This window comes from Tamandua tetradactyla, chromosome 21, assembly GCF_023851605.1.
Source record: "Tamandua tetradactyla isolate mTamTet1 chromosome 21, mTamTet1.pri, whole genome shotgun sequence".
NCBI classification, from domain to species: Eukaryota; Metazoa; Chordata; class Mammalia; order Pilosa; family Myrmecophagidae; genus Tamandua; species Tamandua tetradactyla.
Window position 1 is genome coordinate 4661208 of NC_135347.1, and position 14734 is coordinate 4675941.

A 14734-nucleotide genomic window follows, 5' to 3' on the forward strand; every position below is an offset into this window, starting at 1 on the left:
ATTATTCATGCTTTGGTTGTAAGGTCTAGGAAACCAGCTCCTGTCAAAAGGTTTATGAAAAAGCTTTATGGTATTAGCTCTAATGTTTAAGTCTTTGATCTATTTTGAGTTAATTTTTATAGAGGGTGTGAGATATGGGTCCCTTTCCTTCTTTTGCATATGTATATCCAGTTCTCCAAACACCATTTAATATAGAGGCTGCTCTGTCCCAGTTGGGTTATCTTGACTGCCTTGTTGAGGATCAATTGTCTGTAGATGAAAGAGTTTATTTCTGAATACTCAGTTAGATTCCATTGGTCAGTATATCTGTTTTTGCCAATACCATCCTCTTTTGACTGCTGTAGAGTTGTAATATGCTTTAGAATCAGGTAGTGTGAGACCTCCCACTTCATTTTTCATTCTCAAGATATTTTTAGCTTTTTGGGGCACCCTGCCCTTCTAAATAAATTTGGTTATTGGTTTTTCTTTTTCTGCAAAGTAAGTTGTTGAGATTCTAATTGGTATTGCATTGAATCTATAGATTGATTTGGGTAGAATTGACATCCTAACTATCTTTAATCTACCAATCCATGAACACGATATGTCTTTACATTTATTTGGGTCTCCATGATTTCTTTTAGTAATTTTTTGTAGTTTTCTGTGTATGGGCCATTTGTGTCCTTAGTTAACTTTATTCCTAAATATTTGGCTCTTTTGGTTGCTATAGTAAATGAAATTTTTTTTTTCTTAATTTCCTCCTCAGACTGGTCATTGCTAATATGTAAAATGCTACTGATTTTGGGGTGTTAATCTTATACCTTACCACTTTGGTGTACTCATTTATTAGCTCTGGTAGCTTTGCTGTGGGTTTTTGGCTTTTCAATATATAGTAAATGACATCTGCAAACAGTGAGAGTTTTACTTTTTCCTTTCCTATTTGAATGCCTTTTATTTCTTTTTCTTTTCTAATTGTCTGGCTAGCACAATGTTGAATAACAGTGGTGACAGTGGGCAGGTATCCTTGTCTTATTCCTGATCTTAGAGGGAAAGCTTTCAGTCTTTCCCCATTGAGGATGATGTTAGTTGTGGGTTTTTCATATATTCCCTGTATCATGTTGATAAAGTTCCCTTCTGTTCCTATCCTTTGAAGTGTTTTCATCAAGAAAGGATATTGAATTTTGTGAAATACCTTTTCTGCAGCAGTTGAGATGATTATGTGGCTTTTTCACTTTTATTTGTTGATCTGGTATATTACATTAATTGATTTTCTTGTGTCGTACCAGCCTTGCATACCCAGAATAAATCCCACTTGGCCATGGTAAAATTCTTTTAATGTGCTGCTATATTCTATTTGCAAGAATTTTGTTGAGGATTTTTGCATCTATCCTCATTAAAGAGATTGGTCTGTAATTTTCTTTTCTTATAGTATCTTTGACTTTGTTGTTAGGGTGATGCTGGCTTCATAGAATGAATTAGGTAGTTTTCCCTCCTCTTCAATTTTTTTGAAGAGTTTGAGGAGGATTGGTACTAATTTTCTTGGATGCTTGGTAGAGTTCACATGTGAGGCCATCTGGTCCTGGACTTTTCTTATTGGGGAGCTTCTTGATGATTGATTCAATCTTTTTTCCTGTGATTGGTTTGTTGTGGTTGCTTATTTCTTCTCAAGTCGATGTTGGTTGTTCATGCTTTTTTAGGAAGTTGTCTGTTTCTTCTATGTTGTCTAGTTTTTTAGCATGTAGTTGCTTATACTATCCTGTCATTATCCTTTATTTCTGTGGAGTCAGTGGTTATGTCCGCTCTCCTATTTCTGATTGTATTTGCATCCTCTCACTTTATTTATTTATTTATTTTTGTCAGCCTAGCTAAGGGTCCATTGATCTAATTGATTTTCTAAAAGAACCAACTTCTGCTTTTGTTGATATTCTCAACTGTTTTCATATTATCAGTATCATTTATTACTGTGCTAATCTTCGATATTTGTTTTCCTTTTGTTTGCTTTGGTGTTAGTTTTCTGTTCTTTCTCTAATTCTTCCAAGTGAACAGTTAATTCCTTGATTTTTGCTCTTTTCTTCTTTTTTAATATAGGCATTTAAGGCAGTAAATTTCCCTCTTATAACTTTCCAGAAACCTACAGTGGGTCCCTGGATCAAATAAATCCTGAAACCTAGAGGGCCCAGCCTCTCTAGAACATCAGATAGTTCCAGCCCCCTACCCCATATTATTGACAGACCCTTCCAACATGAAAAAGTTAGAATGGCCATAGCCCAAACACCCCTAAAGAGTGGGATAGGAAGGTCAAAGGTGATGGTGAAGTTATATAGAGAAGATAGGATTTAACAAATGGATGTGATTGCTGATTCATTAAACTGATACCTCTTTTAGTCTCCAAAATCTTAGAGCAGCTAGAAGTAAAAACCTGAAATTGTGGAATTGTAACCAATACCAAACTCTGAAATATGTTCTACAACTAACTGTGGTACTGTGCTTTGTAATTTATTGCTTTTATATATATATGTTTTTTTTTCTTTTCACAGAAGTCAATTATGATGATAAAAAAATATTTATTCTAGCCTCCTATATTCTGGAGCATTTAGAAGAAAAAGTCTGAGATCATATGATAGCCCATGGCAAACTCTGGAATCTGTTCTGTAACTGCTTGTTGAAGGGTGCTGTAAAAGCTATTGCTTTTTTCTTTCTTTGCTTTGTATATATATGTTATATTATACAATAAAAAAGTTAAAAAAAAATTCCCTCTTAACACTGCCTTTGCTGCATCCCGTAAATTTTGACATGTGTTTTAATTTTCATTTGCCTTGAGATATTTACTAATTTCTCTTGTAATTTCTTCCTTCATCCACTGGTCGTTGAGCCGCCATATATTTGTGAATTTTTGGCTCTCTGCCTGTTACTGATTTCCAGCTTCATTCCATTATGATCTGAGAATGTGTCTTGTATAATTTTCATCTTTTTAATTTATTGAGACTTGCTTTGTGACCCAGCATATGGTCTATCCTTGAGAATGATCCATAAGCACTTGAGAGAAATGTTTATCGTGCTGTCGTGGGGTATAATGTTCTGTAAATGTCTGTTAAGTCTAGTTCATTTATCGTATTATTCAAAATCTGTATTTCCTTATTGATCTTCTGTCTAGCTGTTCTATTCATTGGTGAGAGCAGTGTATTCAACCCTCCAACTATTATTGTAGAGGTATCTACTTCTTTCGGTATTGTCAGTGTAAAGTGTTGTCAGTGTTTTCATCATGTGTTTTGGGGCACTCTGGCTCAGTGCATAAATATTTGATATGTCTTCTTGATGAATTGTTCCTTTTGTTATGCATAGTATCCTTTTTTGTCTCTTAATAGTTTTACAGTTGAAGTCTAATTTTCAGGTATTAGTATGCTACCTCCACTCTTTTCTGATTGTTTGCACGAAAAATCTTCTTCCAGCCCTTCACTTTCAATTTGATTTTTCCTTGGGTCTAAAGTGAGTTTCTTGTAGACAGTATATAGATGGGTCCTGTTTTTTAATCCATTTTGCCAATCTGTGTGTTTTGATTGGGGAGTTTAGTCCCTTAACATTTAGTGTTATTACTCTAAAGGCAGTAGTTTCTTCTACCATTTTGTCTTTTGGATTTTTTTCATATCTTACTTTTTTTTTCTTTTTACCTTTAATAATAGTCTCCATCTCTACACTGTTCTCCAAGACCTCTTTCTCCTGTCTTTTCATATCAGCCTGTAGCACTCCCTTTACTATTTCTTATAGAGCTGGTCTCTTAGTCACAGACTCTCACAGTGACTGTCTGAAAATATTTTAAACTCCCACTTGTTTTTGAAGGACAGTTTTGCTGGGTATACCATTCTTGGTTGTTGGCAGCTTTTCTCTTTCAGAATCTTATATATATCATGCTTTCTTGCCTTCATTGTTTCTGCTGGGAAGTCTGCACTTAGTCTTTTCAAGCTTCCCTTATATGTGATGAATTGCTTTTTTCTTGCTGCTTTTAGAATTGTCTCTTTGTCCTTGACATTTGAGAATCTGGTTAGTAAGTATATTGAGGTTTGTCTGTCAGGATCCATTCTGTTTGGGGTATGCTGCATTTCTTGGATCTGAAATTTTATGTCTTTCATAAGAGATGGAAAGTTTTCAGTGATTCTTTCTTTCATTAGTCTTTCTTTCTGCCCCTTTTCCTTCTTCTTCTCCTTTTGGGACACCCGTAACACATATATTTATAAGCTTTATGTTGTCATTCAGTTCCCTGAGACCCTACTCATATTTTTCCATCCTTTTCCTTATCTATTCTTTTGTGTGTAAGATTTCCTCTATCGTATCCTCTAGTTTGCTGATCCTTTCTTGTGCCTCTTCAAATCTTCTGTTGTAGTTCCCCATTTTTTTCATCTCCTCTCTTGTGCCTTTCATTTGCAGAAGTTCTACAATTTGTTTTTTCAAACTTTTGAGTTCTTTATGTTCATCCAGTGTTTTCTTTATCTCCATCTCCTTTCCCATATCTTCCTCAGCTCATTGATTTGATTTTTGATGAGATTTTACGTGTCTGTTTGAACATCGTGAATTAGTTGTTGTAACTCCTGTATCTCATTTGAATTGTAGCTTTGTTCCTTTGGGCTATGTCTTCGATTTTCTTAGTATGGCTCATTATATTCTGCTGACGTCCAGGCATTTGATTTCCTTAATTAGTTCATTTTGGAGGTCGTTTTCACTCTTTTACCTAGTGTTTTCTTGTTGGTTGGCTTTGTTCTCTGTTCTTTGGCATTCAGTTTAATTTATTCTTGACTTCTAGCCTAACGTCTGTTTAACCGATCAGAATTTTTCACCTTGTTTTTCTAGTTCTTGCCCAGCCTATATGGGACTTTATTTTTGAGAAGGGTCTCCTCAGGTATAATCAACCCGTCAGATTTTCCCAGAACAGATAGGCCCACGTTTCAGGATGAGAGTATATAACCAGTATCAAGTTTCCCTGAGGGTGAGACCCAGCAGGTTGTCAGACTTTACTATGAAGCCCCTAGACTCTGTGTTTTTCCTGTCGTGCACAGCAGGTGGCGCTGGTCAGACTCCAGCTTCCCACCAGTGTAAAGTGATGAGGCAACTTGAATTCTCAGCAGCTTCTCCCTGCCAGTGGTGTGGTTGAGAAAGAGGCTGAGATAGTAGTTGGGCTTAGGTTGCTACTGTTTTCCAGCCCCTAGGGCCTGAATTCCCTGAAGGAAGGCCTCCACTGGAGCTGCCTCCTCCCCCCCTCTTTTTTGAGAAGATACATCCTTTATGGAATTATCTCCATTTAGCTTACTAGCTACTCTGTTTCCCAGACTTAGCCTTAATTTTGCCCTTGCCTGGGGCAGTGCTGAGGCCTAAGAATGCTTGCAGTTCTATCTAATGAGCTGTTAAGAAGTTTAAAAAAAAAAAAGAGAAAGCCTTTTCAGAGCCAAAACCCAGCTCCCCAGCTTTGCCAATCAAGTGCTGGAGTTGGTACATGGCTTTTATATGTCCCCAGACCTTTTTCTTGGGGCCCAGCCCTTTTGCAGTATTTTGTGCTTCCCAACTCAGAAAGTCTCTGTTTTTGTTTTTTTTCCATCAGCCCTTCTCCCTCTCTGCTGGGGAGGTGGTGGGCAGGGGGAGTGGGGAGCAGAGGTTGGTGTTTGGCTTCAGGTTCATTAATGCTTACTCCAGGTTTATCTGTGCCCAGAGCCTGTTTTCAGCCATCTGAATTGATTAATTAATTCCTCAGTTGGAGCTTCCACTAACTTCCTTGCTCCTGTTTCTTTTTCTCTGGGGGAACCAGCCTACCATGCCTGTGGGGGAGGGGTGCTAATCTCCACGGCTTGGGGGACTTACAGTTCTTTGGGGATCTCTGCTGTTCCACCCATTCCAGACTGGAGTACACTGTGTGTTCAGTCACTGATGTCCCCCCAGCAGTTGTTCCATACAGTTCCTGGCTATGTACTACTGCCCAGGAGGATGAACTAAATTCCACACCTCAGAATGTCACCATCCTACTCCCTTTCTCTCTGGATACTAAATTTCTGACGTTACTCTAGGGGATGCTCAGGTAATTTAGCATACTTCATTTTATGAGAAGTGCTTTATATTTCAGTTATCAATGAAGTGCATGGTTCATAACCCAGTACTGTACCCTTAGACTTTTACTGTAGAATTTTGTTAGTGTTTTTATTAACACTAAGCTTTACTTTTCCTAATTTGAAATATAACAGAACAGACCTTAAAGGTAGCAGGCAGAAAAGGTATAATATGAAGTGTGCTGAAGTAGGGGTTAGGGAAACTGAAAATTGGTAGTTTTTGTTGGTATTGAAGGAATGAAGTGAAATTAGGGAATTAGACTAAAGATAGAAATATGTTTTCTTTAATATTCTACCTATTGATGCATAAGAATGAAAGCAAGAAAGACAAAATAAGCTTTTTTTTTCAAAGGGAAATTCAAATGATGGTTTTCTAAGCAGGATTAATATCTTTTGAGGAAAATAGGGTGTAGGTATGTTTGTGTCGAGGGTACTTTTAAAAAGAGAAGTGCTAAGAAATCATAGAAAATTATTTAGAACCTTACCTAATTCTGTTTTCGTTTTTTGGGTTTTTTTGACTATTAATTGTTAAAGTGCATTGTTTTTGTTGTCCTCTAGGCACCAAAATGGTATCAGTTGCTGAGTAATAAATACACCAAGTTCAGGTCTGAGATACAGATAAGCATTGCTTTGGAAACAGATACAAAGGCACCAGTGGATAGTTTTAAAGCGAAGGGAGCACCCCCTCGAGATGGAAAAGGTTTGTGTATCATTTCTTTTTTTTTTTTTTTTTTTTATGTTTATGAGAAGGTAAATATGATCTAGGATCTTTTTATTCTTGGTAATATATACATAAAACATTTTTATCAAGTTATTAAATATAAACTGAGCTGATATCTTGATGGGGTATCTCCAGTATTTGAAAGGCAGAGCCAAAGGGCAGATTATCTCAGTCCTTGCTTACTAACAAAACTGCAACATTCCTTTACACATTTAATGTCAACTAAAGTGATATCTTAATTGAACATTTCCAGCACTTTAAATGCAGAATTGAACAGATTATCTATTTGTTCACTTTTTTAAAGTTTAAATACCTTATCTCACTTGTACAGACAAAGGTTATTGACTGCTTTGGGTTGATTTGTTCCTGCCTTGAGCTAAGCCCTTACTTGGGTGGGCAGTTACAGCTCTTCCTAGAGTGCAGGTTGACAGTACCGAGTTACATGTCTGGGTATGTGAGCTGGTACTGGCTCTTTTTCAGGTTCTTCAGCTTGTAAAAAGGCACCCTGCATATTCATTCCTTTGGAGATGCTCAGGTTTATTTCTTCTTTTGAAAATACAACTGAAGCATTTAATTTAGTTAGCACATACCTTCCCAGCAATGGTATAGGGCATTCAGGCACATTCAAAAATTGATGCTGCAAATACTTTTTCCCAAGTTTATAATCTAAAGACCATGGCAGCCCCTTCGGTGTATTTTGGGCATTTATTTCAACTTTCACAGATTGCTTATTTGTTTCAATAGCCAACTGCTGGTTTATGACAGAATAAGTTGAACCTGTATCAATAAGGAAGTCCACTAATTTGCTTCCCACCCTTGTCTTGAGTTTTTTTTTTTTTTTATTTTTTTATTAATTAAAAAAAGAATTAACAAAACAATTAGAAATCATTCCATTCTACATGTACAATCAGTAATTCTTAATAACATCACATAGTTGCATATTCATCATTTCTTAGTACATTTGCATCGATTTAGAAAAAGAAATAAAAAGACAACAGAATAAGAATTAAAACAATAATAGAAAGAAAAAAAAAACAAAAAACCTATACCTCACATGCAGCTTCATTCAGTGTTTTAACATAATTGCATTACAATTGGGTAGTATTGTGCTGTCCATTTCTGAGTTTTTATATCCAGTCCCGTTGTACAGTCTGTATCCCTTCAGCTCCAATTACCCCTTCTCTTTTTTTTTTAATTAACGGAAAAAAAGAAATTAACCCAACATTTAGAAATCATACCATTCTACATATGCAATCATTAATTCTTAACATCATCACATAGATGCATGATCATCATTTCTTAGTACATTTGCATCAGTTTAGAAAAACTAGCAACATAACCGAAAAAGATATAGAATGTTAATATAGAGACAAAAATAAAAGTGATAATAGTAAAGTCAAAACAAAACAAAACAAAGCAAAACAAAAACCTATAGCTCAGATGCAGCTTCATTCAGTGTTTTAACAAGATTACTTTACAATTAGGTATTATTGTGTTGTCCATTTTTGAGTTTTTGTATCTAGTCCTGTTGCACAGTCTGTATCCCTTCAACTCCAATTGCCCATTATCTTACCCTGTTTCTACCTCCTGCTGGACTCTGTTACCAATGACATATTCCAAATTTATTCTCGAATGTCTGTTCACATCAGTGGTACCATACAGTATTTGTCCTTTAGTTTTTGGCTAGACTCACTCAGCATAATGTTCTCTAGGTCCATCCATGTTATTACATGCTTCATAAGTTTATCCTGTCTTAAAGCTGCATAGTATTCCATCGTATGTATATACCACAGTTTGTTTAGCCACTCTTCTGTTGATGGAGATTTCGGCTGTTTCCATCTCTTTGCAATTGTAAATAATGCTGCTATAAACATTGGTGTGCAAATGTCCGTTTGTGTCTTTGCCCTTAAGTCCTCTGAGTATATTCCCAGCAATGGTATTGCTGGGTCGTATGGCAATTCTATATTCAGCTTTTTGAGGAACCGCCAAACTGCCTTCCACAGTGGTTGCACCATTTGACATTCCCACCAACAGTGGATAAGTGTGCCTCTTTCTCCGCATCCTCTCCAGCACTTGTCATTTTCTGTTTTGTTGATAATGGCCATTCTGGTGGGTGTGAGATGATATCTCATTGTGGTTGCATTTCTCTAATGGTCAAGGACATTGAGCATCTCTTCATGTGCCTTTTGGCCATTTGTATTTCCTCTTCTGATAGGTGTCTGTTCAAGTCTTTTTCCCATTTTGTAATTGGGTTGGCTGTCTTTTTGTTGTTGAGATGAACAATCTCTTTATAAATTCTGGATACTAGACCTTTATCTGATATATCATTTCCAAATATTGTCTCCCATTGTGTAGGCTGTCTTTCTACTTTCTTGATGAAGTTCTTTGATGCACAAAAGTGTTTAATTTTGAGGAGCTCCCATTTATTTGTTTCCTTCTTCGGTGCTCTTGCTTTAGGTTTAAGGTCCATAAAACTGCCTCCAGTTGTAAGATCCATAAGATATCTCCCAACATTTTCCTCTAACTGTTTTATGGTCTTAGACCTAATGTTTAGATCTTTGATCCATTTTTGAGTTAACTTTTGTATAGGGTGTGAGTGTCTTGAGTTTTTTGGTGGGAAATAAGTATGATGGGGAAAAATGCTGTCGTTGCCCCAGGAAACCCTAATCAGAGTTTTCTAGTTCAGGTCCATGGGCCTGATTAATGCTATTTCATTATTTTCTTTTGTCTTATTTGTCAATTTGGGACAGTTTTCTTCCAGTACACTTCCTCTCTGAAGTAAGCACACTGATCTTTGTTAGGTTACTCTTTTCTCTTTTCTCTGCTATGCCATCCTCATACTCAGTTCCTAGTAGAGCAGCTGCCAGAAAGGTAGTCTGTTACTTTATCTGCTGTTTTTGCTGAGCTTGTTCCTGATTATTAAGTACCTTGAAAGCAATATCTGTAAGCATGGCCATAGGCATTCTAAGCCTTCCCTTTAACTTTTTAATTTATGCTGAATGTCCAAGGCACTCTTATAAAATGCATATCAATTATTCCAGTGTTCTTCGGAATTTCCAGATCTACCTCAGAATACTTATGGTACGCTTCGAAGATTCTCAGAAAACAGAAGGATGCTCATTAGGCTCCTTATTTTGTTCAGAGGTTTTTGTTTTGGTTCCCTTGTTCTTAAGACCAGCCAAAATGTTTATCTTACAGTGCTCTAAGTGAGCCTATTCCCCAGAGTCGTTAGGATCCCAGCTGGGACACGCCTCAGAGAGAAGAGCAGTCAGGTCAGCACATAGGCAGAGCCCTGGGGAGCAGCTCTCAAAAGCATTCTTCTTCCCGTTTCTTATTTTATCTGCCGCCTGTGAGTTTTCTCATGTTTTCTAAAGCCAGAGCAATGGGTGAAGGCTTTCCCACCTGGATGGCATGCATAAGGATTCTCTCCAGTGTGAGTGTCCTCATGTTGTCTAAGGCTGTAGTACTGACTGAAGGCCTTACCACGCAGAGGACATTCATAGGGTTTCTCTCCAGTGTGAGTGTCCTCATGTCATCTAAGGCTGTAGTACTGACTGAAGGCCTTACCACGCAGAGGACATTCATAGGGTTTCTCTCCAGTGTGAGTGTCCTCATGTCATCTAAGGCTGTAGTACTGAGTGAAGGCCTTACCACGCAGAGGACATTCATAGGGATTCTCTCCAGTGTGAGTGTCCTCATGTCATCTAAGGCTATAGTACTGAGTGAAGGCCTTACCACGCAGAGGACATTCATAGGGTTTCTCTCCAGTGTGAGTGTCCTCATGTCATCTAAGGCTGTAGTACTGAGTGAAGGCCTTACCACGCAGAGGACATTCATAGGGATTCTCTCCAGTGTGAGTGTCCTCATGTCGTCTAAGGCTATAGTACTGAGTGAAGGCCTTACCACGCAGAGGACATTCATAGGGTTTCTCTCCAGTGTGAGTGTCCTCATGTCGTCTAAGGCTGTAGTACTGAGTGAAGGCCTTATCACGCAGAGGACATTCATAGGGATTCTCTCCAGTGTGAGTGTCCTCATGTCGTCTAAGGCTGTAGTACTGACTGAAGGCCTTACCACGCAGAGGACGTTCATAGGGTTTCTCTCCAGTGTGAGTGTCCTCATGTCGTCTAAGGCTATAGTACTGAGTGAAGGCCTTACCACGCAGAGGACATTCATAGGGTTTCTCTCCAGTGTGAGTGTCCTCATGTCGTCTAAGGCTGTAGTACTGAGTGAAGGCCTTACCACGTAGAGGACATTCATAGGGATTCTCTCCAGTGTGAGTGTCCTCATGTCGTCTAAGGCTGTAGTACTGACTGAAGGTCTTACCACGTAGAGGACATTCATAGGTTTCTCTCCAGTGTGAGTGTCCTCATGTCGTCTAAGGCTATAGTACTGAGTGAAGGCCTTACCACGCAGAGGACGTTCATAGGGTTTCTCTCCAGTGTGAGTGTCCTCATGTCGTCTAAGGCTGTAGTACTGACTGAAGGCCTTACCACGCAGAGGACGTTCATAGGGTTTCTCTCCAGTGTGAGTGTCCTCATGTCGTCTAAGGCTATAGTACTGAGTGAAGGCCTTACCACGCAGAGGACGTTCATAGGGTTTCTCTCCAGTGTGAGTGTCCTCATGTCGTCTAAGGCTATAGTACTGAGTGAAGGCCTTACCACGCAGAGGACATTCATAGGGTTTCTCTCCAGTGTGAGTGTCCTCATGTCGTCTAAGGGCAGAACAACAAGTGAAGGCCTTACCACGCAGAGGACATTCATAGGTTTCTCTCCAGTGTGAGTGTCCTCATGTCGTCTAAGGCTATAGTACTGAGTGAAGGCCTTACCACGCAGAGGACGTTCATAGGGTTTCTCTCCAGTGTGAGTGTCCTCATGTCGTCTAAGGCTGTAGTTCTGACTGAAGGCCTTACCACGCAGAGGACGTTCATAGGGTTTCTCTCCAGTGTGAGTGTCCTCATGTCGTCTAAGGCTGTAGTACTGAGTGAAGGCCTTACCACGCAGAGGACATTCATAGGGTTTCTCTCCAGTGTGAGTGTCCTCATGTCGTCTAAGGCTGTAGTACTGAGTGAAGGCCTTATCACGCAGAGGACATTCATAGGGTTTCTCTCCAGTGTGAGTGTCCTCATGTCATCTAAGGCTGTAGTACTGAGTGAAGGCCTTACCACGCAGAGGACATTCATAGGGATTCTCTCCAGTGTGAGTGTCCTCATGTTGTCTAAGGCTGTAGTACTGAGTGAAGGCCTTACCACGCAGAGGACATTCATAGGGTTTCTCTCCAGTGTGAGTGTCCTCATGTCGTCTAAGGCTGTAGTACTGAGTGAAGGCCTTACCACGCAGAGGACATTCATAGGTTTCTCTCCAGTGTGAGTGTCCTCATGTCGTCTAAGGCTATAGTACTGAGTGAAGGCCTTACCACGCAGAGGACATTCATAGGGTTTCTCTCCAGTGTGAGTGTCCTCATGTTGTCTAAGGCTGTAGTACTGAGTGAAGGCCTTACCACGCAGAGGACGTTCATAGGGTTTCTCTCCAGTGTGAGTGTCCTCATGTCGTCTAAGGCTGTAGTACTGAGTGAAGGCCTTACCACACAGAGGACGTTCATAGGTTTCTCTCCAGTGTGAGTGTCCTCATGTTGTCTAAGGCTGTAGTACTGAGTGAAGGCCTTACCACACAGAGGACATTCATAGGTTTCTCTCCAGTGTGAGTTCTCTCATGCTCTCTAAGGGCAGAACAACAAGTGAAGGCCTTACCACGCAGAGGACATTCATAGGTTTCTCTCCAGTGTGAGTGTCCTCATGTCGTCTAAGGCTGTAGTACTGAGTGAAGGCCTTACCACGCAGAGGACATTCATAGGTTTCTCTCCAGTGTGAGTGTCCTCATGTCGTCTAAGGCTGTAGTACTGACTGAAGGTCTTACCACGTAGAGGACATTCATAGGGTTTCTCTCCAGTGTGAGTGTCCTCATGTTGTCTAAGGCTGTAGTACTGAGTGAAGGCCTTACCACGCAGAGGACATTGATAGGTTTCTCTCCAGTGTGAGTTCTCTCATGCTCTCTAAGGGCAGAACAACAAGTGAAGGCCTTACCACGCAGAGGACATTCATAGGTTTCTCTCCAGTGTGAGTGTCCTCATGTCGTCTAAGGCTGTAGTACTGACTGAAGGCCTTACCACGCAGAGGACATTCATAGGGATTCTCTCCAGTGCGAGTGTCCTCATGTCGTCTAAGGCTGTAGTACTGACTGAAGGCCTTACCACGCAGAGGACATTCATAGGTTTCTCTCCAGTGTGAGTTCTCTCATGCTCTCTAAGGGCAGAACAACAGGTGAAGGCTTTCCCCTCACAGATAACATACATGTATTTTCTTTCCGGTGTGAGTTCTCTCATGTTGTTTCAGTTCAGAATACTTAGTAAAGACTTTCCCACATGGATGATATTTATGGGGTTTCTCTCCAGTGTGAGTTGCATTGTAATGTATATGGCCAGAGTTTTGAACAAAGGATTTCTCAATTAAATGACATCGATATGATTTACTTCTACTGTGAAAATGCTTTTGTTGATTAAAAGGTGATTGGGCATTGAGGACTTTTCCAAATAGATTGCTGAGGTAGGGTTTCCTTCCCTTGTGAGTCACTCTGAGACTGAGTACAGTCTTCTGGCAATTCACTACATATAATGCCATTCTTCTGAGTGTGAGAATTCTACTTCAGTGACATGATGGTAGATATGTCTTTCCTGCAGATATGATGCATGGATAACATTTCTTGTTTAAGACTATTTCCCTACCTGAATTCTGCTTTGAAACAATCCACTTCCTTCTTCCTGCAGTTCCTCCCCTTGAACCAACTTTGAAGCTACATTTTATTTATAGACCTGATATCCCACTGAGAGCAGATGACTGATATTCTCCAACATCACATCTCTGAGCAGCTTTCTCTCAGATATATCCAGTATGGCCAACTCTTCCTGGGTGAATTCTCTTCCTGGGTGAATTCTATAGCTGTGTCTTTTAAGTTCACAAACTAGTGGCTGAATTGCCAACAGCTCAGCTGACAAATGTCTTCCTTTGTGGTTAAACTCACAACAAGATAAGCATGATGATGTCTTCACCAAATTCCAGTGCTCAGAAGTTCTTTATCACTCTAGAAAAAGTGCCATTTTCAGGAGGCCTCTCCTGTAATGCAGTTGACAGTGTCATCAGTCATGTGTGTGGCTCAAGTACTCCATGAACTATGGACGCCTCTTCTGTGGGCCCATGGAAAGAAAAATCTGTGTATCATTTCTAAAGATGTTCTCTGAGAACTTCCGTTTTAGGACAAGAACTTTAGGATGGGGATTACTATAGGGAAATAAAAGCAGGATTGCAAGCTGATTTAACTCTAGTGCATCAGAGAAACAGTGTGACGTTTATATGCACATTACACTTATTCCTCTTTGCTCTTGTTTACACCTTAGAAACAGGGAAGGCTTTTCTTTTCTTAAAATGATACGTTGCAGAACAAAGCAGAATTTTGTTTTGTTTTGAAAAGTTTCTATTTAAATTCCCTCCAAGGAAGAGTACAGGAAAACCTAAAATGGTTATGTGGTGTCTATTAATTGAACTGTAGTTTAACAAAACCTTTATATTTCTTTTTAAACATTTTTGATCCCCAATTTTCTCTTGGGTAAATGATGGAATTGGATGGGATAGTGTCTAAGGTTCTTTCCTACTCTAGTGTTTTATATCTCCCGTGTAAATTTCTTTTATTGTGGAAGATGAAGATAAGTTTCTCTTGGAAATCAAAGGCCTTTTTACATAGAAGCAAACAGTGAAATTGAAATAGTATGATAGGTATTGTACTATATTTCAGTCATGTTGAACGACGTTCCCTGGATTTATGTGTAAAATTGACATTTATAATGCTATTTCTGTTGTCACATATATTCTTAGTTCAGAGCTCTGAATTTATAAATTGATGCC

General features: G+C 39.2%; 1 protein-coding gene across 6 annotated transcripts in view; it reads left to right on the forward strand.

The window, feature by feature from the left end:
- CEP120 (centrosomal protein 120) overlaps positions 1-14734 on the forward strand; it is a 119593-nt gene that overhangs the window by 15855 nt on the left and 89004 nt on the right. For all 6 annotated transcript variants that reach the window (XM_077138806.1, XM_077138809.1, XM_077138804.1 and 3 more), the window contains one exon: positions 6621-6762. In XM_077138806.1, the coding sequence (XP_076994921.1) occupies positions 6621-6762 (142 nt within the window). The remainder of the gene's footprint in view (positions 1-6620; positions 6763-14734) is intronic.